This window comes from Notamacropus eugenii, chromosome 2, assembly GCF_028372415.1.
Source record: "Notamacropus eugenii isolate mMacEug1 chromosome 2, mMacEug1.pri_v2, whole genome shotgun sequence".
In the NCBI taxonomy this organism is placed as follows: domain Eukaryota; kingdom Metazoa; phylum Chordata; class Mammalia; order Diprotodontia; family Macropodidae; genus Notamacropus; species Notamacropus eugenii.
In genome coordinates this window covers 103,191,972-103,212,771 of record NC_092873.1, presented here as the reverse complement: position 1 = coordinate 103,212,771, position 20,800 = coordinate 103,191,972, and the positions used below count along the sequence as shown (strand labels likewise).

The window sequence follows — 20,800 nt, the reverse complement described above, 5'->3', positions numbered from 1 at the left end:
GAAACTATATGAATGTTACTAGCCAAATCCTATCAATCCTTTGAATTTTATCTGCTCTGCTGAATGACACATCTGACTACTCCAACCCACATAGTTCTCACCTTACTCTGAATTGGGTAGCACTTAACTGTCTGCACTCTACACACAACTCTAGGTCCTTTCCTACCCCTGCCTACATCTTTCCCTTATTGTTTCACTTGTGTAAATCTATTTCCCCAATTCCACCCTCAGTTCTCTGAAGCAGAGGCGTTTCCCAGTTTCTGTATTCCTCCCAGAGCCTGGCGCTCAGTTGAATTTCTGTCAGATGCTCCAAAACTACTTATTGAAGAGAGAGCTAATCATTACTTCAGATCAGAGAGAAGAATGAGGGAGTGGGGGGCTGGGGGAAGGTGATCTCTATCTTTGAATATTTAAAGGGTTTTAATATGGAAGGAGTGTAAGGAGACTAGGGGTGACAGTCCTGGCCTAAACTCCCCTGCCAAGATCGCATCTGAAGTGCCATGTGCAGTTCCAGATCTCACAGTTGAGGACACACATTAAGAAGCTGGAGAGAATCCAGGGAAGGGCAACCAGGAGGGTGGGAGGCCTTGAGACCACACCATTGGGAGAATTGGTGAAAGAAACTAGGGATGTGGATCTGAAAAGAGTAAACCCCAAGAGGCTTGATTATTTAAAGGGTTCTCACATGGTGGAAGGATCAGATTTGCCCTGTTTATCCCAGAGGCTAGAATACGGAGCAATGCATGAGAAACACTAAGAGATGTAAGCTCAATGCCAGGGGAAAATTCCCTAACAATTAAATCTCTCTAAAAGTACAATAGCTCATACCCTTCTTGGGGATCTTTGGGCAGAAGCTGGATTGCTACTTGTCAGGTATGTTGAAGTAGGAATTCTTCCTGGGGGATAGGTTGGACTGGGTGGCTGCTGAAAGTCTACTCATGCTATGAATAGATTTTTCTATGTAGCTTCAGGGGAAAGAACTAGGAACAAGGAGTAGACATTGTAGGAAGGGAGATCTTGGCTTAATATCAGAAGGAACATTAGAGCTATCTAACAATAGAACAGGTTACCATGTGAGGTTGAAAGTTCCCCATCACTGAAAGTATTCAAAGACCCAAAAGATTCAACTCCCCCCTTTCCCCTGTTGACCTGAAAACTTGGTTAAAAAAAGGCAACAGGCTAAATGCATACATTTTATGATTTAATTAATTAATTGATCAATTCCCTATTAAAGACAACGGAAACATAATGCATTATGGAGCCAGAAATGTTCTGGCTACTCAGTGCAGAAATCTTCTGGCTTATATACATTTTGCCGTGAGAAAGGAACTCTCCTAGTTGAACAAATCATAAATTTAGTAAGACAAGACAATTAACAAAGCAATGTCAGTTGGGCCTTGCGATTCCAGGCTGTGTAAACATATGTCTCTGTGACATACAATAAGAAAATTCCACCAGGCTTCCTGTCCTAAACAGGTACTCGAAATAGCTGACACAGGAAAGGGTGAACAAAGTTTCAATTGAAATTACGACCTAAGATGTCTATATTTTCTTTACCATTAATATGCCATAACATAGTATGTGTCTATAGATAATAAGATATAAAGGAAAGTCCCATTATTCAAGATAGTGTCTTAGGTTAAAGGTCTCCCAGGGAATGCAGAGTCGGTCTTGGCTGGCTTTTGCTGACATAGGAAGAGGCATTCTCTGAGTTTGCTTCAGAGAGAACAAAGAGATTATTCCAAAATTTTATGTTAAACATTATCACCCCCCACCACTTCACCCCACAGGGATGTTATAAAAGAGGCTCCTACATGAGGCAGGTTCCAGGACAAGGTGATCTCTAAAGCCCTTTTCAAAATTTCATTTTTATGATTTTATGAGAGATGGAGGCTAATAAGAGGGTATTGAGTGATGTGAGTTTGGGGTAATCTCTTCTTTCTAGAAAACATTAAACAGAAGACATATTTAGGTTTATCTGCCTGGGGTGAAGTCTAGTTTGAAAGAAGGAGAATGGATATCAGATCAATACTTCTTAACCCAAGTTCTTTGTGATATGCCTCTGTATATTGGTATTTTCTTCCATACTCCCTGCCTGGGCAGTAGTTCAAGGATCTGGAAGTTTTCTGTACGTTGTTAATTTTGGGAATATTTAACCATAACATCATCATGAACAATATCAATCCAACTTTCTTAGAAACTAAGAAGAAAGAAAGGAAGGGAGGAAGGAAGGAAGGAAGGAAGTAGGAAGGAAGGAAGGAAGGAAGGAAGGAAGGAAGGAAGGAAGGAAGGAAGGAAGGAAAGAAGGAAGGAAAGAAGGAAGGAAGCAAGGGAGAAAGAAAGGAAGGAAGGAAGAAAAAAGAAAAAAGAGGAAGAAAGACAGACAGATACACACACAGGGGGCGGAGGAGAGAAAGTAAAGTTTTATTTTTGCCCTTTTTGTATATCACAGTCATTTCCTAATATATACCACTTTCCATAGAACCTTCATTTATACCATAGAAAGAAAAAGCAATCACACAAAACATCACAAAATAAACACATCTGGCAGCATTTGTAATATTCTGTAGCTGTTATCTTTCATCCTACTACAGAGGAGGGAAATGAGAAAAGCACCGGTTTTGGAGTCATAGGACTTAGGTTCAAATCCTCCCTCTGACCCTTATGTGCAAGTCACTTAAAAGTTTCTGGGCTTCAGTATCTTCATATGTAAAATGAGAGGTTAGCTGGATCATCTCTAAGGCGCCTGCAGCTCTAGATCTATCATACTTGGACCTTTCTGGCAGTTTCATTACCTGTCATCTACGACCAAGATAGGTCATTAAATTAATCAGAGTTAACCTGCTAAGTGAGTTATTTTCATCTGTATTAGTGTAGTCATTGTTTATAGTGCTCTCCTGGTTCTGCTTACTTCACTCTATATCAAATCATAAAAATCTTCCCAGGTTCATCTAATTCCTTAACTGCTTTTAACAGTACAATATTACTTTTTATTCACAATGCCACCATTTGTTCAGCTAATCCCCAGTCCCAAGCACTAGGTAAAAAAAGTGACTAAAGCATAGGGCCTGCAGTTAGAAAGACCTGAGTTCAAATCTAACCTCACACACTAGCTATGTGACCCTGGGCAAGTCATTTAGCTTCTCTGTGCCTCAGTTTCCTCCATTGTAAAATGAAAATATTAGCACTATGGTTGTGAGGATCAAATGAGGTGGTATCTGTAAAGTACTTAGTACAATGCGCAGCACATAGTAGGAATATATGTACATAATAGGAACAATCTTCTGGTAATTTGCTACCTCAAAAAGTGTGGGGCAGCTAGGTGGTGCAGTGGATACAGCACCAACGCAGGAGTTGGAAGGACCTGAGTTCAAATCTCACCTCAGACACTTGACACTCACTAGCTGTGTGACCTTGGGCAAGTCACTTAACCTCAATTGCCTCATCCTGGGTCATCTCCAATCATCCTGATGAATATCTGGTCACTGGATTCAGATGGCTCTGGAGGAGAAGTGAGGCTGGTGACCTGCACAGCCCTCCCTCACTCAAAACAAAGTCAAGTGCAAGTCATGTCATTATTTCTCTGGTGGCATGGTCTTCTTCAGCAATGAAGGATGAACGCACACCTCAAAAAGTTAAGAATATTGGGTTGTATATACCAGTCCTTCTCTTTGCTGAACAACTAATCCCTCCAAATGCCTGGAAATCAGCTCCTCAGATGATTGAAAGCCTTTTTAAAATTGTTCCATTTTTCTCTCTCCACAGATTCAGATGCCAAGGAAGGAGTCTGCCTATTCACCAAGATCTAGAGAAGTCCTATGTTAGGGAGAGTCTTTAAATTCTATGCCTTCATTCTCCATCAGAACTGCTGGGAAGGCCTTTATTCATAGCTATGTGCTCATTTGGTTTTTAACTACATGTTCCAAAAGGGGATCTTTCAGCTTTGGTAATAGTGCATCATGGCAGAAATAGTTTTAATCATTTACTTGAGAGGCAGCCTGGTGCAGTGAAAGGAGACTTTATAGAAGAGGTGTCAACCATGGAGCCGACACACAGCTCCAGGAGCAGCTGGGTGGAACATGAGTCCTGTGCCTCTACCAGGGGTCAGCAAGAGAGAAGAAGGGGATTTCTGTCCATCACCACTTCCAATTGGCCATGGCATCTAGCAGAGAAGCTGCTCACCGAGTAAGAGGCAACTCATTCAGCTGTTGAAAAGTTAATTTGAGAGAGTTTGACAGATAACTGAGAGAGAAGACACATATTCTCCCAACAGATATGAGTATAAGGCTCAAGGATCAAGGAATGTAAACTCTGAGAAGAGAGTGGACTATGGATTCACGAGATACTAGGCATGGCAAACAAAAATGGAAAAAAGCAAACCCTGGGATCTCAGCTGAGCAACCCACCAAGCAGAGCTGCTACATCCATAGGCAAGCTACGTGAGGACTCCACAAGAATGGGAGGACATTCAGTACTAGAGGTATAGATTGTCTTTGATCTCTTAAACCTCTATCATTATATGCTAAACTTGGGAGCCATCTTTCCACATAACATAGGAATTGTAGTTGTGGGACAGTGTACCCCAGTTTTATGGGGGGAAATGTTTTATAGTGACTATTCTTATTATGCCATCTTAGTAAATGTGTTTGCTTAATTTTATCTACTGCCTTACTGTTAAAGGGAAACACACTGATTGGGGTCCATGAGCTAGGAGTGCAGACTTTCACAGACTACTCCAGAACCTTGGAGAAGTACTTGCCCTTTAGCAAGTGATCCAACCTGTGAGTGCTGAGTAAGGAGGTAACCTAAACAGAATGTTTCAGACACAAGTTGTGAACAACTATATAAGCATGTGATTAAGCTATTTTGGAGAGATCACTGTGTTCTCTTCTTCTGATAGAAAATATGTGCCTTCTGTTAAGAAATAAAGCATCAGGTTTTGCATCTGAGAAGAATTTGATAAGGTGTTTTCCTAGTTATTCATATGCCCCCTTCCACTATTAATAACTGTCTATCTATGACCAATTCAATAGGGGAAGGAAAAGGGGACAAGCATTTATGAAGTACCTACTATGTGCCGGGCACTATGATAAGTGTTTTTACATATATCTTATCTTCTCTACAACCCTGTGAGGTCAGTTGCTATTATTATCCAAATTTTACAGTTGAGGAAACTGAGTCAGACAGAGTTAAAGTGACTTGCCTAGGCTCAAACAGCTAGTAAATGTCTAAGGTAGGATTCTTGAATCCAGGCCAATTGCTCTACTCATTGTACCACTAGCTGCCTATAGAAGTTAATACTGAATTCCTATTATGTATTAAGACCCCAGGTTCAGAGCTCACATATAATCCAACCCCTTCATTTTGCAGACAAGGCCATTAAAAAGTTGAATGGCAAGAGCCCAGGGTCATAGAAGTAGTAAGTGGAAAAGGTAAGATCTGAACCCAGGTCTTCTGACTCCAAACACAGAGCTTTTTCCGTTACATCAGGAGGCCTTAATATTATACTAAGTGCCTTATTGGAGATAAAAAAAGCAGTACCTAGAATCCCCTGGGACAGATTCTTCTTCATGGGATGTCCATGTTTTAACATACACGCACTTTCATCAGCCCTTTGTTGCATCACTGACTCAGTGCAACTAGGGGAAAGAGATACCTCAAAGTACAGACATCTTTGTCCTAGTCTAGCTGAAGGCAAATGGCAGACTCTTGTGGTCACTTTTGTCTTCTGGCCCCAGCTTCTTCTACTGTGCCCTGCTTCCACCATGGTCATAATCCCTCCCCTCTTCAGGTGACCAGTGTCCCATTCCGTGACCTCTATCTAAAATGGGGAAGACCTGGAGTGAGACAGGGCATTGACCTCAAAGACTGATTATACTTTATACAAGATTCAGTCATAGCTTTTTAACTGTCATGGTAAAGTGAAGACTTTTGTCCTAAATGCAGCTAGGTAACACAATGGATACAGTGGTGTTCCTGGAGTCAGGAAGACTCATCTTCCTGAGTTCAAATCTGGCCTGAGACACTTACTAGCTGTGACCCTGGGCAAGTTATTTAACCCTGTTTGCCTTAGTTCCCTCACCTGTAATGAGCTGGAGAAGGAAATGGCAAACAACTCCAGTATCTTTGCCAAGAAAACCCCAAAGGGTCATGAAATGACTGAACAATACAGAAGTTTTAGCAAGGTTTGCCAATCAAGTAGGGTGATATTTAGGGAGTTAGGGAGGGAACTAAGGGGTCTGTAGCAAAACTGGATCTATTTGGGAGAGATTTAATGGTGTGGTTAGAGCTAGAGACTTAAGAGATGGGCCATGTTCTCTGGAGTGCAGTGGGTTACCTTGGAAGGCAGTGAGTTCTTCATCATTGGAATTATTGAAGCAAAGGTTGGATGACCACTTGTTGTGGATATTGTAGAGGGGATTCCTGGTCAAGGAAAGATTGGACTAGCTAGCCTGTGAAATCCCTTTTCCCTCAGAATGCCTGGGATTCTCTAATTAGAAGAGGTCCTCAGAACCAGTAATATGGTTACAGTCAGATTTAATTAACTCCTTACTTATTCTGCTGAGAGTATGAAGGGAACCTATAGAAATCTTGAGTTTAATAGCACAAGATTCAACTTTTTATCTCTCTAGCCCACATCCCCTCTCAGGCTTGGGGAGCAAGTAAAGGGGAAGAAATGTATACTGATTTTCTAAGGTTATTTTTTTCCCAAAGGGCTGGAATCTCATAGTGAAGCACTGAAACCTTGTGGTTTCCTCCAGCTGTTTTCTCTCTGCTCAGAAATCCTTTCTGGGACAGATTCCACACCAGAGTAAGAGAATCCACAAGGCTGAACAGCTGCCAGTGGAAGAGAAAAGGTGGGGCAGGTGGCTAGGCTGGCATGGGATTGTGTCCTGGTCAGAAGAAGGACAGATGCCTGGCACAACAGAGCCATCAGGTGGCCAGTCCACTGGGCAGTTTTCCAAAGGCTTAGACCACTGTTGTATGCCTTCCAACTTTGAAACTGTAGAACTCAGAGATCTTCTCACAACCCCCTGTCCATCTGGCCTCTGGGTTTGTCCTACTCAGTCTCAAGGGGCCTGAAATGCCAGAGAGAGGCACATCTAGTCAAAGTAGTCATAAGAGGAAGATAGCTTTTAATTAAAGTCTAGTATATTAGTTTCTGAGAAATGGGTCTTTTTCCCTCCATCCTCCTCTTCCCCCTTCCATTCTCATCCTATTTCCATCCACCTCCATCTACCAAATCATGGATTACCAAGTGAGGAGAAGAAAATCTATAGGGACAATTACTTCAGTCCCTATTTCTTGTTCCCCCCCCCAAAAAAGAATTAGATTCCAGATGCTGACCAACTTCCAGACCACTCTCAGTATGGTATGATGTGAAAAGTACTGGATTTGTGAACCTAAAGACCTGGGTCCACCTCTGACATTTTCTACCTGTGTTACCTTGGGCCTTAATTTTGTCTAATTTTTGTTGTTTTAATGAGGGGGTTGTACTAAATGGCTTCTAAGGTCCCTTCCAGCTCCGATACATGAACTATGGACTTCAAACTCTCCTCTGGGTAAAAACATCATTCAGGCTGCCAACTCTATGCTGCTGCTATCTTTCTCCTAAAGAGAAAAGACCAGGGGAGACCTGATCAAACTTTTCAGCAACTTAATCATGTATACGTTTTCCCCTCCTGCAGAATCTCAAATCATAACAGAATGTAGAGCTGGAAGGAATTTAATATGATTCTCACTTTACAGATGACCCATGCCCAAAGAACGGAAATGACTTGCCCAAAGTCACACAGAATACAAGTGGTAGAGGACCATTCTTCCTCATGAACATGGATCTTTTAACTCCAACTGCAATGTTCTTTCCACCATAATTCTCCCCACAAAATTCAGTCTTGTCCCTAGACTTTAGAAGTTCAGTCTCACTAAATAACTCAGCCAATCTGAACTTAGGGGTGGAACCCAGGAAATAATGGTTGACTTGCATGAAACTTGTTGGGCAACACTTCCTCTGAAGCTTAGATACCAGGCAATATTTAGGGACTCTGGTCACTGTCAAAGGTTAATTGCTTCCTCTTCCCCATGCATACACCATGAATACCCCTTTTTTATTTTCTAAAATTTTTCTATCCTGGTTTCTGGGAGACAGAGGGGACAGGATGGAAAGGCAGTCCTCTCCCCCTCAAAAAAAAGAGGGAGAGGACCTTTGGATTTGGTGGAAGAGATTATCAACACCACCCTCCAACAGAAGTTGTATGTTCCTTCTCCTTTAGTATGGCCGAGGATTACTCATTATCTAGGAGACAGGATCATAAGATCATAGAATTTAGGGTTGAAGTCAACTGTCCAATGGACTAGAAATCAACTAATCCAGCAGTTCTCAAAATGTAGTCCAGAGACTGCTGGGGGTCTTAAAATCCTTTCAGGGGGTCCATGAGGTCAAAATTATTTTCATTCTACTATGGTAACTATCAATAGCACCTTCCCCCCTTTCAGCTTCTTTTTAAAATCTGTCATTCCTCATTGGAATGTAAGCTCCTTGGGGGGTAGGTTCAGTCTTTCTTTTTACTTGTATTTATATTCGCAATGCTTAACACAGTACATGACACTGTGCTAAATAAAAAATTGAATGAATAATTAACATAAAAATTAATAAATATTTGTTGCCTGTAGGCTGAGCTATAACCCACACAAACAAAAGCTTTGGGGAAGAGGGGTCCTCAATAATTTTTAAGAATGTAAAGGGAGTCCAAGACTAAAAAGCTTTGAGAGCCTCTACTCTGCCATGCAGTGTCTGGACTTTGAATCCATTGGTTATTTGTGTGACCTTAGTCAAGTTATTTACTTTCTTTGAGCCTCAGTTTCCTCATCTATAAAATGAGGGGGGGAGAGGATTTAGAACCACAAGAACCATGTAGATCTCATTTTCAATGAAAAAAGCACTCATTAGGTGCTTATTATGTGCTAAGTCGTGGGGATACAAATACAAATAAACAAGATAGTCCCTGCCCTTGAGTTTAGAATCAAATGGGGAAGACAACCTATTAGGAAAGCAAGGGATGGCAAGCTGATGTGGTATGGGTATAGTAACATGTCTTGGAAATATCTGAGAAGTATCATGGCAAGTCCTAGACTGGGTAAGCCAAGGTGGAAAGCTCACCAATCAGAGCCATCAGAGAGTAGGGAACCAAGGGTAGGAGACCTCCGATGAGGAAAAGAGAAAACTGAGGTTCAGAGAATAGAAATAACTTGCTCAGGTCACACAGCTAGCAGGTAGGACAGCTGTGATTGTCTTGTAGATCTTCTGAGATCCAGTGATCTTTTTCTCAGGACTTTCTTGTCCTTAATGATCTTTGACCTTCATATTGGGGGGCGTTTGAGGGACAACCTTAAAGTGGGGTTGAGTTTGAGTAAGCAAATTATGGGACTCCCCTTCTGTGGGCCTTCATTTCCTCCTCTTTAAAATGAGGAATTATTACAACCTAGATGTAGGCTTAGAAATTGATGTCTGAGGCCAGGAAAAATCTATAGACAAGGGAGATTAAGTGATTTGCTTATAATTCATCCTACATTCTAAACATCATAGCTGGAATTTGAACCCAGGTCCTCTGAGTACATAATCAATTCTTTGGATTAACTAGATTATCTCTGAGGTCCTTTCTAACCAACTATCCAGAAATCTTTGGAAGAAAATAGGATGACTCTCCTAATTTATGAGGGCATATTCAAAGCAGTGTCATGCCAAGGACCTTGCTTTAGTGACGGAGAGTTGAGGGAAAAAGGGGGTTCAGGAGGAGGGAAGGGGGAGCACTTAAGAGTTCATACCCACCAGCAGCTAATCACACGTGATCCAGTGTAAATTGTTTGGATGTGAGTCCCCCTGTAGCCTCAATCTGTAGGCTAAGGAAGGATAATGTTTAATTGCTGCTTAAGAGGAGTTCTCCCCTCGTCATCCGTAAGTGGCCACCCAGATGAGCCCAGCTCACCGGGGCAGCCCCTCCCTCCCCTAGCAAACGCACCCTCCTCTTTGAGGGCCCAGCCTTCCCAAGATGAAGAGTGGGGGGAGGAGGGGAGGGCCTCAGGTGGCTACAGAATGGCATCAGTCCGCCACTTGGTTACGTTGGTATAAGGTACGTCCAAACTCTTGCGAGTGTGGTCGGTGTCCCGGCAGTATAGGTAGCCGCAGGTGGGTTTCTGTAAGGTGTAGAAGGGCGTGTACGAGTTGGTGTACTGCTGAGTGAAAAAACGATGGTTGATGACCGGCTGCTGCTGCTTCCAAGGATCCACCACTACCGGCATCTTAGATGCCAAGGACTTGCAGGGATGGGACAGGTCCTGCTGTTTGTCTGGGAACCGGCAGAAGCCCAGCAGCAGCTGTGGCTTGTTGCCCGATTTGGCCCTTAGGGGCACCCGGATTTTCCTTGGTAGCTGGGGACACAGGAGAGAAGCAGGAAGGGAACAGACAGCATTAACGATCGGGTTGGGATTCATTTCTTTATTACCGATTCATTAAGTTTCTACACTCGATTAGGGAACGAGGCAAAGTCCAGTGACAGTTATTAGCTTGCATTGTGACTTTGGGCAACTCAGTCTCTGCCAGTCTCAGTTTCCTTACCAGTAAAATGGGGATAATAACTTGCATTACGTATCTTACAAGGTTGTTCTGAATAAATCTTAAGGAGCTATAGAAATTGGGAGAGGTTACTACATTTACTGCACAGAGGAAAGGACATGTATACAGATGTGGGAAAAAGGATACTGGGTGGCCAGAATCATAGATTGTGAGAGCAGTAAAGGACCTTAGAGATCATCTATTAATCAGACAGTCAACAAGCAATTATCTGCTAGCTGTGTGACCCTGGGCAAGTCACCAAATTCTGATTGTCTTGCAAAAACAAACAAAACCCCAAGCAATTATTAATGGCTTATAGTGAAAGGATCGATGACTCTTTGAAATACTCTTTTGCTCTCCATTGCCACTTTGAGGTTCTCTCTCTATCTCCATCACTCCTAACTTCTCCTTTGAGGTCCTTTTCATCTGTACTATCCAATCAGAATCCTCACAGCCATTTTCTCCGGATCTCTAGGTTGATCCGCTTCTTTTCTCAATGAGTTCAAGTAGATGGCTCACAATTTTTCTCTCCTTCCCAACTCCTATCCTCCTACTAAGGGATTTCAACATTGATTCTCTCTCAAACATCCTAACCACCAAGTTCCTCAACCTCCTCACCGCCTGTGACCTATGCCTTCATCTCACCTCAGCTGCACACAATCTACCTGTCCTGCTGACCTCCAATCCAAAATCTCCAACTGCCTTTCCAGACATCTCCAATTGGATGCTTAGTTGTTGTTGTACAGTTGTTACAATCATGAAAAGTCATGTCTGACTCTTTATGACCCCATTTGGGGTCATCTTGGCAAAGATTCTGTAATGGTTTACCATTTCCTTTTCCAGTCCATTTTACACGTGAGGAACTGAGGCAAACATGATTAAGTGACTTGCCCAGGGTCAAACATCTAGGTCAGACACAGTCATACCCTGGGATCTTGTCATCAGCCACAAATGTACAACTTCTATATCCAAGAATTGTAAAATCCCCATATCTGACCATAATCTTTTCACCTCTCCCTCTTTCTTCTTACAAAACCCTTCTTGTTTTCTGCATGGTGACTTCCATTCCCTTGACTCCTCCATTCTCTCTCAGGTCATTTCTCTTGCACTAACCACTTTATTCTTTTTTCCCCATCTTGATCCCTTGGTGAACCAATTCAGTTCTACACTATCCTCCTTCCTTGAATCCCTAGCTCCCTTATTATATTACATATTATACCCAGTCAAGTATCATTCCCAGTGTTCACCACCATTCACCACCTTCATACGTACAAACATACTGTCAATGCAGGTAGAGAAAATCATGCAACTGTTCTGATTGGGTCCACTACAAATTTATATTTTATTATATTTTATTATATTATATTATATTTATTTTATATTTTATTATATATTAATAATAAATTATGTTATATTTATTATTATATTATATACAACTGGGCCCTCACTACTGCTAGGCAATTCTACTTTACTTCCTTATCAATTCATTCACTCCACAGTGACTCTTCCAAACCTTTTCATCCCTCCTCAAAATTCCCATGATTTTACCATTTCCCTATCCTCTCATCTGACAACTTTGCCTCATATTTTACAGGAAAAATTGAGGTCATTTGCCATGAACTCCTCCTTCTCTCCTCTTCCTCATTTCATATCACTCATATGCCTTTTGTCACTTTCTCCTCTTCCACTCTTGTCTTACATGATAAAATGGCCTTACTCCTTAGCAGGACTAACCCTTCTACCTGTTCAGGCAATCCCATTCCATCCAGTCTGATCCAACAGATTATCCCAACTTTCATCCCCACTGTATCATTATTTTCAATCTCTCCTTGTCCACTGGCTCCTTCTCTACTTCCTATAAACATGCTTATGTCTACTGTATTCTAAAAAAACAAAAACACCTCTCACTTGATCCTTCCATCCCCATTGACTGTTGTCCTCTATCTCTTCTATCTTTTGTGGCTAAACTCAAAAAGGCCATCTAGGTAGGAGCTTCTACCTTCTGTCCTCTTACTCTCTTCTTAATCCCTTACAATCAAGCTTTTAACATCATCATTTCACCAAAACTGCTCTCTCCAAAGCTTTCCAATAATCTCTTAGTTGCCAAATCTAATAGCTTTTCCTTGATCCTCTTTCTCCTCAACATCCCTGCAGCCACTGATACTGTATGAACCTTCTCCTCTTACTAGGTTTTCAAAACACCACTCTCTCCTGGCTCTCCTCCCTATCTGACTGCTCCTTCTCAGTCTCCTTAGCTGGATCTTCTTCCAGATCATGCCTTGTAACCATGGGTGTGTGTCCCACAGGGTTCTGTCCTGGGCCCTTCTCTCTTCCCCCTCTGTACCACTTCACTTGGTGATCTTATCAGCTCCCCAGGATTTAATTACCATCTCTATGTTGGTAATTCTCAAATCTACCTGTTCTTCTATAACGTGTCTGCTGATCTCCATTCTCAGATCTCCAACTGCCTTTCCAGACATCTCCAACTGGATGTCTAGTTGTTGTTGTGCAGTCGTTTCAGTCATGAAAAGTCATGTCTGACTCTTTGTGACTCCACTGGGATCTTCTTGGCAAAGATTCAGTAGTGGTTTTCCATTTTCTTTCCCAGCTCATTTTACAGGTGAGGAACTGAGGCAAACAGGATTAAGTGACTTGCCCAGGGTCAGACACTTTGTAAGTATCTGAGGCCAGATTTGAACTCAGGAAGATGAGTCTTCCTAACTCCAGACTGGGCACTCTATCCACTGTGCCACTTAGCTGCCAGTAGATATCTTAAACTCAACATGATCAAAAGTTAAATCATTATCTTTCCCCCTAAACCTCCCACCCTCCCTAATACTGTACAGGGTAATGCCATCCTCTCAGTCCCCAAGAGTCATCCTGGATTCCTGACTATCTCTCATCCCTCCATATCCAATCTTTTGCCAAGGTCTGTCAATTTTACTTTTGCAACATCTCTTAAATATGTCTCCACCTTTTCTCTGACACTGCCACCACTCTAGTATAGGCCATCATCACCTTATACTTCAGACAACCGTAATAACCTACTTGTGGGTCTGCCTATCTCAAGTGTCTCCCCACTCAAATCCATCCTCCATTCAGCCACCAAAGTCATTTCCCTAAAGTGCATGTCCTATCATATCACCCCCATACTCAGTAACTTCAATGACTCCCCATCACCTTAAAATCAAATACAAAATCGTCTGATATTCAAAGCCCTTCATAACCTAGCCCCCCTCCACCTTTCCAGTCTTTTTTACACCCTACTCCCTACCAAGTACTCTTTGATCCAGTAACACTGGCTTCCTAGCTGTTCCACAAACAAGACCCCATCTCTAAGCTCTGAGCATTTTCTTTGACTGTCCCCCATGTCTGAAAGATTTTCCCTCCTCATCTCTGCCTACTGACCCCCCCAGCTCCCAACTAAAATTGTATCTTCTACAGGAAACCTTTCCCAAATCCTCTTCATTCTATTTGTGATTTTTTTCCTATTTAACCTATTTATGGTTTGTACATATTTCTTTGAATATTATCTTCCCCATTAGATTGTGAAGTCATTTAGGGCAGAAACTGTCTTTTGCTTCTTTTTAGTATTTCTCAATGCTTAGCACAGTGCCAGGCATATGACAGGAGCTTAATAAACATTTATTGATGGACTGATCAAAGAACTTGGGTTCAAATTCTGCCTCTGATGCTTACTGATAAATTTGACCTTGGGCAAGTAACTTCACTTTCCTTGGCTTCTCTTTCTTTATCTGTGAAATGAAAGGGTTGGACTAAATGACCATGGTTCTAGAACCATGAACCTATAGCCCTATTTATGGGCAGCTAGATAACTCAGTGGATAAAGTTCTGGGCCTGGAGTCAGGAAGATCTACCTGAGTTCAAATCTGGCCTCAGACCAGATTTAGCTATGGGACCCTGGGCAAGTCACTTAACCCTGTTTGTCTTAGTTTCCTCATCTATAAAATTAGCTGGAAAAGGCAAACTATTCCAGTATCTTTGCTGAGAAAAGCCTGAATGGGGTCACAGAGAATCAGACACAACTGGAACAACAAAAATAATCTTTGGGCAGCCTCCTGTTTGATAAACCCAAGGACCCCAGCTTCTGGGATAAGAACTCACTGTTCGACAAAAATTGCTGGGAAAACTGGATAATAGTGTCAGAAACTAGGCATAGACCCATGCCTGACACCGTACACAAGAATAAAGTCCAAATGGGTACATGATTTAGGTATAAAGATTGATACCATGAACAAACTGGAGGAACAAGGAATACTGTATTTATCAGATTTATGGAGAAGGGAAGAATTTTTTACTAAAGAAGAGAGAGAAAGCATTATGAAATGCAAGATGGATAATTTTGATTACATTAAACTGAAAAGTTTTTGCACAACCAAACCCAATGCAACCAAAATTTGGAGGGATATAATAAATTGGGAAAGAATTTTTACGGCTAAGCTTGGGGATAAAGGCCTCATTTCTAGAATATATAGAGAACTGACTCAAATGTATAACTATACAAGTCATTCCCCAATTGACAAATGGTCAAAGGATATGAACAGGCAGTTTTCAGAGGAAGAAATTAAAGATATCTATAATCATATGAAAAAATGCTCTAAATCACTATTGATTAGAGAGATGCAAATCAAAACAACTCTGAGGTACCACATCACACCTATAAGATTGGCAAACGTGACAGAACAAGAAAATGATAAATGCTGGAGAGCATGTGGGAGAGTTGGAACACTAATTCATTGTTGGTGGAGCTGTGAGCTCATCCAACCATTCTGCTCCAAAAGAGCAGTTTGGAACTATGCTCAAACGGCTACAAAAATGTGCATACCCTTTGACCCAGCAACATTGCTACTAGGACTGTATCCCCAAGAGATCATAAAAATGGGAAAGGGTCCCACATGTACAAAAATATTTATAGCAGCACTCTTTGTAGTTGCCAAAAGCTGGAAGTCAAGGGGATGCCCATCAATTGGGGAATGGCTGAATAAATTATGGTATATGAATGTAATGGAGTACTATTGCGCCATAAGAAATGATGAACAAGAAGACTTCAGGGAGGCCTGGAAAGACTTATATGAACTGATGCTGAGTGAAAGGAGCAGAACCAGGGGAACTTTGTGCACAGCAACGACCACAGTGTGCAAGAGTTTTTTCTGGTAGACTTGGAATTTTGTAATAACGCAAGAACTTATGAAAAAAAAATCCCAATGGTTTTCTAAGGCAAAATGCCTTCCACACTCAGAAAAAACTATGGAATTCATTCACAGAATGTAGCAGATCATGTTTGTGTGTGTTTTTGTGTATCATGTTTTCATTTGTTATATGATTTCTTCCATCTATTTTAGTTCGACTACATAGCATGACCATAGTGAAAACATATTCAATAGGAAAGTGTATGTAGAACCTATACAGAATTGTATGCCATCTTGGGGAGGGAGAGGAGTGATGGGGGTAGGTGGGGGGGGGTTAACATCTTAATTTTATGGTAGTGATTGTAGAACATTAAAAAATAAATTAATTTAATTTAATTTTAAAAATTTTTAAAGTTTTTAAAAAAAACAAAAAAATAATAATTTTTGGTATTTAGAAGTTTATCAAAGGATTGAAACTCCAGGCCACCTTTATGCTACATAGGGATAAATCAGATAAATACAGAAATAATAGCCTCTAGCTGATTTACTTCAGCATTTTGGGTAACTTTTGGTCTTTCTCCCCTGTGTTCCCTCCAAACTATGAGACTCAACACCTGGAAGCTGTGAAGGTGACAGGGAAGGGGACTCCTCTTATAGTATTCATTGTAATTACCTATAATATTAATAATAACTTATACTTATAGCATAATTTATAGTTAAAAAGTGCTTTACAAGAGTAGCTTGGTCTACATGATGCCTAAGGTCCCTTTCAATTCAAAAGCTTTATAAACTCTTCCTCATACCCAATCTGGTCCTTCCTTCTGCTCCGCATTGGCCTATTAGGACCAGGGCTTGCATTACTACAGGTTACAAGACTTTCCTGAGATGTCCTCTAGCATCATGAACATCCTTAAATGTCCAGTGTCCCAAGGTCCCAGTAAGGGGAACATTTTTTTCCCTTGGCTTAGAGTCTGTAAAAGTTTTCAAGCCCAAACCCTAATCTCCCTATGAATTAGAGGAATTATTCCTTCATTCCCTTGTAGCAGCTGGTAGCCACCCTGCCAAATCTGCCACTTACTAACCACACACCTCATCTCTCTCAGTCTCAGAATTCTCCTTCTGTAAAATGAGTTAGATTGGATGGCCTCTAAAGTATCTTCCACATTTTGTGATTCTGGGGCATCATTGTTCAGACTGGTTGGACGGGAGGAAGCAGGGTACCAGGCTCTGGCAGGCTCTGGTCAAAGGTTCCTAAAGCTAAGAGAAGAAACTCTATAGAGAAGACTGAGCTAAGAAGCCCCCATATAGGGGTGTAGGTTCTTGGAACCATCTGTCTCTCATTTTTTAGGTTATTATAACATTAATTAGCCAGGCAAAAGAGTAGAGAAGGGAAGTAGGATTATAGAATCCTAAAATATCAGAGACAGAAGAACCTTAAGAGATGAACTATGTAGTCTAATCTTTCATTTTATAAATGGAGAAAGTGAGGCCCAGGGAAGGTAAGTGAATTTATTTGATCAAGGTCCCACAGCATATCCAAGGTAAAGGCTAAGAATGGAAAAGCCAAGCCAGGCTAGACCGGGATTTGGGATCTTTCCCTCTGAAATCAATCCAGCAATGAAATGAGAGAGAGAGCAAAGAGGGAAAGAGAGAGAGATACGAAGAAGAGGAGGAGGAGAAAGAGGAGAAGGGATAAGAAGTAAAAGATTAGAAGGGATAGAAGAACCCAGGAAGTCTTCTCTTCGCCCTGCCCCTTCCAAAGGCCAACAAGCCAGGCCCTAGGTGACTAACCTTGGAGGGAAGGAACAGGTAAGGGAGGGTGGGGCCTTTTCACATACTTTCCAGGTTAGCAGCTGGTTTAATTTAACCATCTCCTCTCCAAAAATTACTAAGGTCTTTCCTGTCTTACTCTTCTTTGAGGGAAGAAATGGGGTGGAGGGATGAAAAAGAAGATAGATTTTTTAATTCCATGAGAAGAAATCAAGCCAGCTTCCCCTTGACCTCTCTACTCTCAATATTCAGCTCCTGCTTAGGCCTCAAGCTAGCCCTCCCAAAGTTCATAGGTCAGAGATAGAAGTGTAAAGCACCTCTGAGACCATCTAATCCAACTTCTCATTTTATTGATGAGGCAACTGAGACCTCAGTGAGGTTAAGTGATATCTGTGCCCAAGGTCACATAGGTTGTAAGCATCAATGGCAGGATTTGAAATTAGATTCTCCCACTCCAGAATCAATGCTCCTAGCACTGGAACATGATGATGCCTCACTGTTTAGGCATGCCCAGTTCTATCCTATTCTCCATGCCCAACCCTCCCTCTCTGGGGCAAGACCCAAAGGAATGCAGTACCCAACTCTTAACCAGATTTTACAGTTCAGAAGTCAGCACTGACTTTGAAATCAGGGTTTGATAGGCTTAAGAAAGTGTTAATAATTCAGATTAAACAGCTGTGCATACACCTCTCCAGAACCTGATTGTTAAGTATTTATCAGCACACCCCTGGCAAGTCCATATGAAGAGGTCCCTAAACTTATTTATCCATATACTCAATCCCATTTGGGCTCCTGTGCTTTTGTCCATTGAATTGGGAATTCTAGTGAGTAGATAAAAGCCTGCCTTATGAGTATGTGAAATAGGGATGGAGAATACCCAAAGATCTAATTTGAGGGATGCCAAGAAATGTACTCTTCCCCCCATACTTTCTCCTTCATTCTACTGGGATGACTAAAATTCTATCATTAGAGATTCATTCCTTTAGTTTCTAGAAAGGGTCCCTAGTTAAAATGTCAATTTCCCTAGGAAAGGGAAATACACTAAGTCTCTCAGTATGAATGTGTTTATTAGGGACTTCCCTGAGAGCTGGGATTGATATGGAGGAGAACCCATAAGGATAATGTGGAGGTAGGGGAGGATGGTACATTTGTATGGGCTTTGGGAGAGAAATCTCAAAAGGAAAAGGGGAATTTTTCCCATGAAATGGCCCTTCTCTATTTGGCCTGGGTCCAACAACATAGTGATCTGAACTGCTAGAAAAAGAGGCCTGGAGCAGCTATTACCTTATGTCCTAGAGAAAAAGGGAAGCCAGAGCACTATAAGGAAACTTAAAGGACATCTGGTCCAATCCTCTCATTTTTACAGAGGAAGAAACTGAGGCCCAAAGAAATAAAATGACTTGTTCAAAGTCAGACAGGTAGAAGAAGGGAAAACCTAGATTTAAACCCACATCTTTTGACTTCTTCCACTATCTCCTGTCTGTCCATCCCAGAATCCTTTTGCAGAAAGCTCACAGACCCACTCACCCCCAGCCAATATAGTGCACATGGAAACAGTGGGTGACATGACATTTTTTAGAGGGCCTCCACATCCCCCCAAACCGCTCCTAGGATCTCACAGAACTAAATTCACCCATCCTGGTGTCCCAGGACATCCTACCATGTAAGGCATCTTTCACAACTTTCTGATGTGTCTTGAATTTGGCAGGTGGAAGGTCCGTGTGGAAAGAAAGAGAGGCCTCTGTTGGTATGGGACTCTATCAAAAAAGGGTCCCATGAAGTTCTGGGCAGTGTGGGGGTAGTCTCAGGGTGGGGTCAAGAGAGACCATTGTGACTCTTGACACTAGGGGCCAGGACTTGGGGGGTAGGGGACATGCCCACCTCAGTCACACACACATACTACTCCCATCCCCAGACTTAGTTTGCTTTGCTTTTTCTTATCCTCTCTGCCTTATCTAGCTCATATCCCTCCACCTCCCTCCCCCCCCCCACTACATACACACTCCTCCATGCCAGAACCTATACAAACAGAGAGACACTCTGTTTGGTTCTGGAACAGGACCTGAGGTGCATAAGAAAATGGGAAGGAAAAGGAAAGAAGGGAAAAAGAGAGAAGAAAGAAGGAGAGGGAGGCAGGAAGGACAAGTAAGGGAAGAAGGAAAGAAAGAAGGGAGGAAAGGAGGGAAAGAAAGGGGAAGGAAAAAAGAAAAGGGGAAGAAGAAAAGAGGGAGGGAGAAAGGAAAAGAGCTTTAAGCACCTACTTTAAGCCAGGAACTGTGCTAAGTACTTTAAAATATTATCAAATTAGATCCTCACAACCCTGAGACATAGGTGCTATTATCCTCATTTTACAAATAAGGAGACTGAGGCAAGCTGAAGCTGTCATCTAGGGTCAGATAGCTATTAAATGTGTGAGATCAGATTTGAACTCAGGTCTTCCTGACTCGGGACCCAGCACTCTATCCACTAAGTCACCTAGCTGCTATGCCCACAAGGGCACACACCTTACCACATATCTGCCTAACAAGTCCTTTCAAATCATCTTCCACATTCCCTCTCCCAAATGTATAAGAGCTCTCTAGGAGGCATGGTAAAATGGAAAGGAGACATTGGCTCTGGGCCAAATGACCTGAGTTCAGATCCCATATCTGACACTATGTGGGAGAGCTTCCCCTTCCTGGACCCAAGTTTTATCATCTATAAAATGATGGGAGAGGTGGTCTGGATGGCACTTGAGTTCCCTTCAGCTTTGGAGCTATAATCCTATAGACTTTCCAGCATTAACAGATCTACCCTGATATGCTGGTAAACGCTTAACAACCAGATGGGGAAATACATGCACACTTTTAAATTTAATCCACAGTATTAACATGTTCTCTATTACTTTCATAAGTCTGGATCAGCAGAACAATAATACATGAAGCTCTGATATGTAGCTTTTGTAGGTTTCCAAGGTGTAAATGCTTACCTAACGATGGGTTAGAGTGGCTCCAGCACTGCCCTGACTATTGACTTTCCAAGGGTGCTCCCACTCTCTCAAACCCCTCTGGGGTGGGTGTCTTCTAGAAGTGTGCCTGGAATGCTAAAGATGCCAGTGACATACATCCTCAGGGCAAGAAAAGGAGGGAGGGGAAAAAATAACAGTGCAATTGGTGGGTGGCTTCGTTGGCTCTGCCAGGCTGGCTTCAGGCAGGGGGAATATACCTTTTTTATTTACCTTTTTGGGCTTAGTCAGCAATGAGTGTTGTTTACCAGTGGGCTTTGGGGC

The 20,800-nt window shown here is 41.9% G+C and overlaps 2 protein-coding genes and 1 long non-coding RNA gene across 5 annotated transcripts in view; 1 reads left to right on the top strand and 2 right to left on the bottom strand.

The window, feature by feature from the left end:
* Nucleotides 1-20,800, bottom strand: part of GUCA1A (guanylate cyclase activator 1A) — a 101,402-nt gene that overhangs the window by 18,380 nt on the left and 62,222 nt on the right. The window lies entirely within an intron of this gene.
* Nucleotides 459-4,949, top strand: LOC140526138 (uncharacterized). Its single transcript, XR_011974254.1, has 2 exons — nucleotides 459-873; nucleotides 3,766-4,949. It is a non-coding gene; the product is annotated as an uncharacterized lncRNA (long non-coding RNA).
* CIMIP3 (ciliary microtubule inner protein 3) lies at nucleotides 9,857-19,325 on the bottom strand. The gene is made up of 2 exons (XM_072642096.1): nucleotides 19,193-19,325; nucleotides 9,857-10,428 (listed from the first exon to the last, which is right to left on the bottom strand). The coding sequence occupies exons 1-2, from the start codon at nucleotides 19,202-19,204 to the stop codon at nucleotides 10,087-10,089; spliced, it is 354 nt and encodes a 117-aa protein (XP_072498197.1). The 5' UTR covers nucleotides 19,205-19,325; the 3' UTR covers nucleotides 9,857-10,086.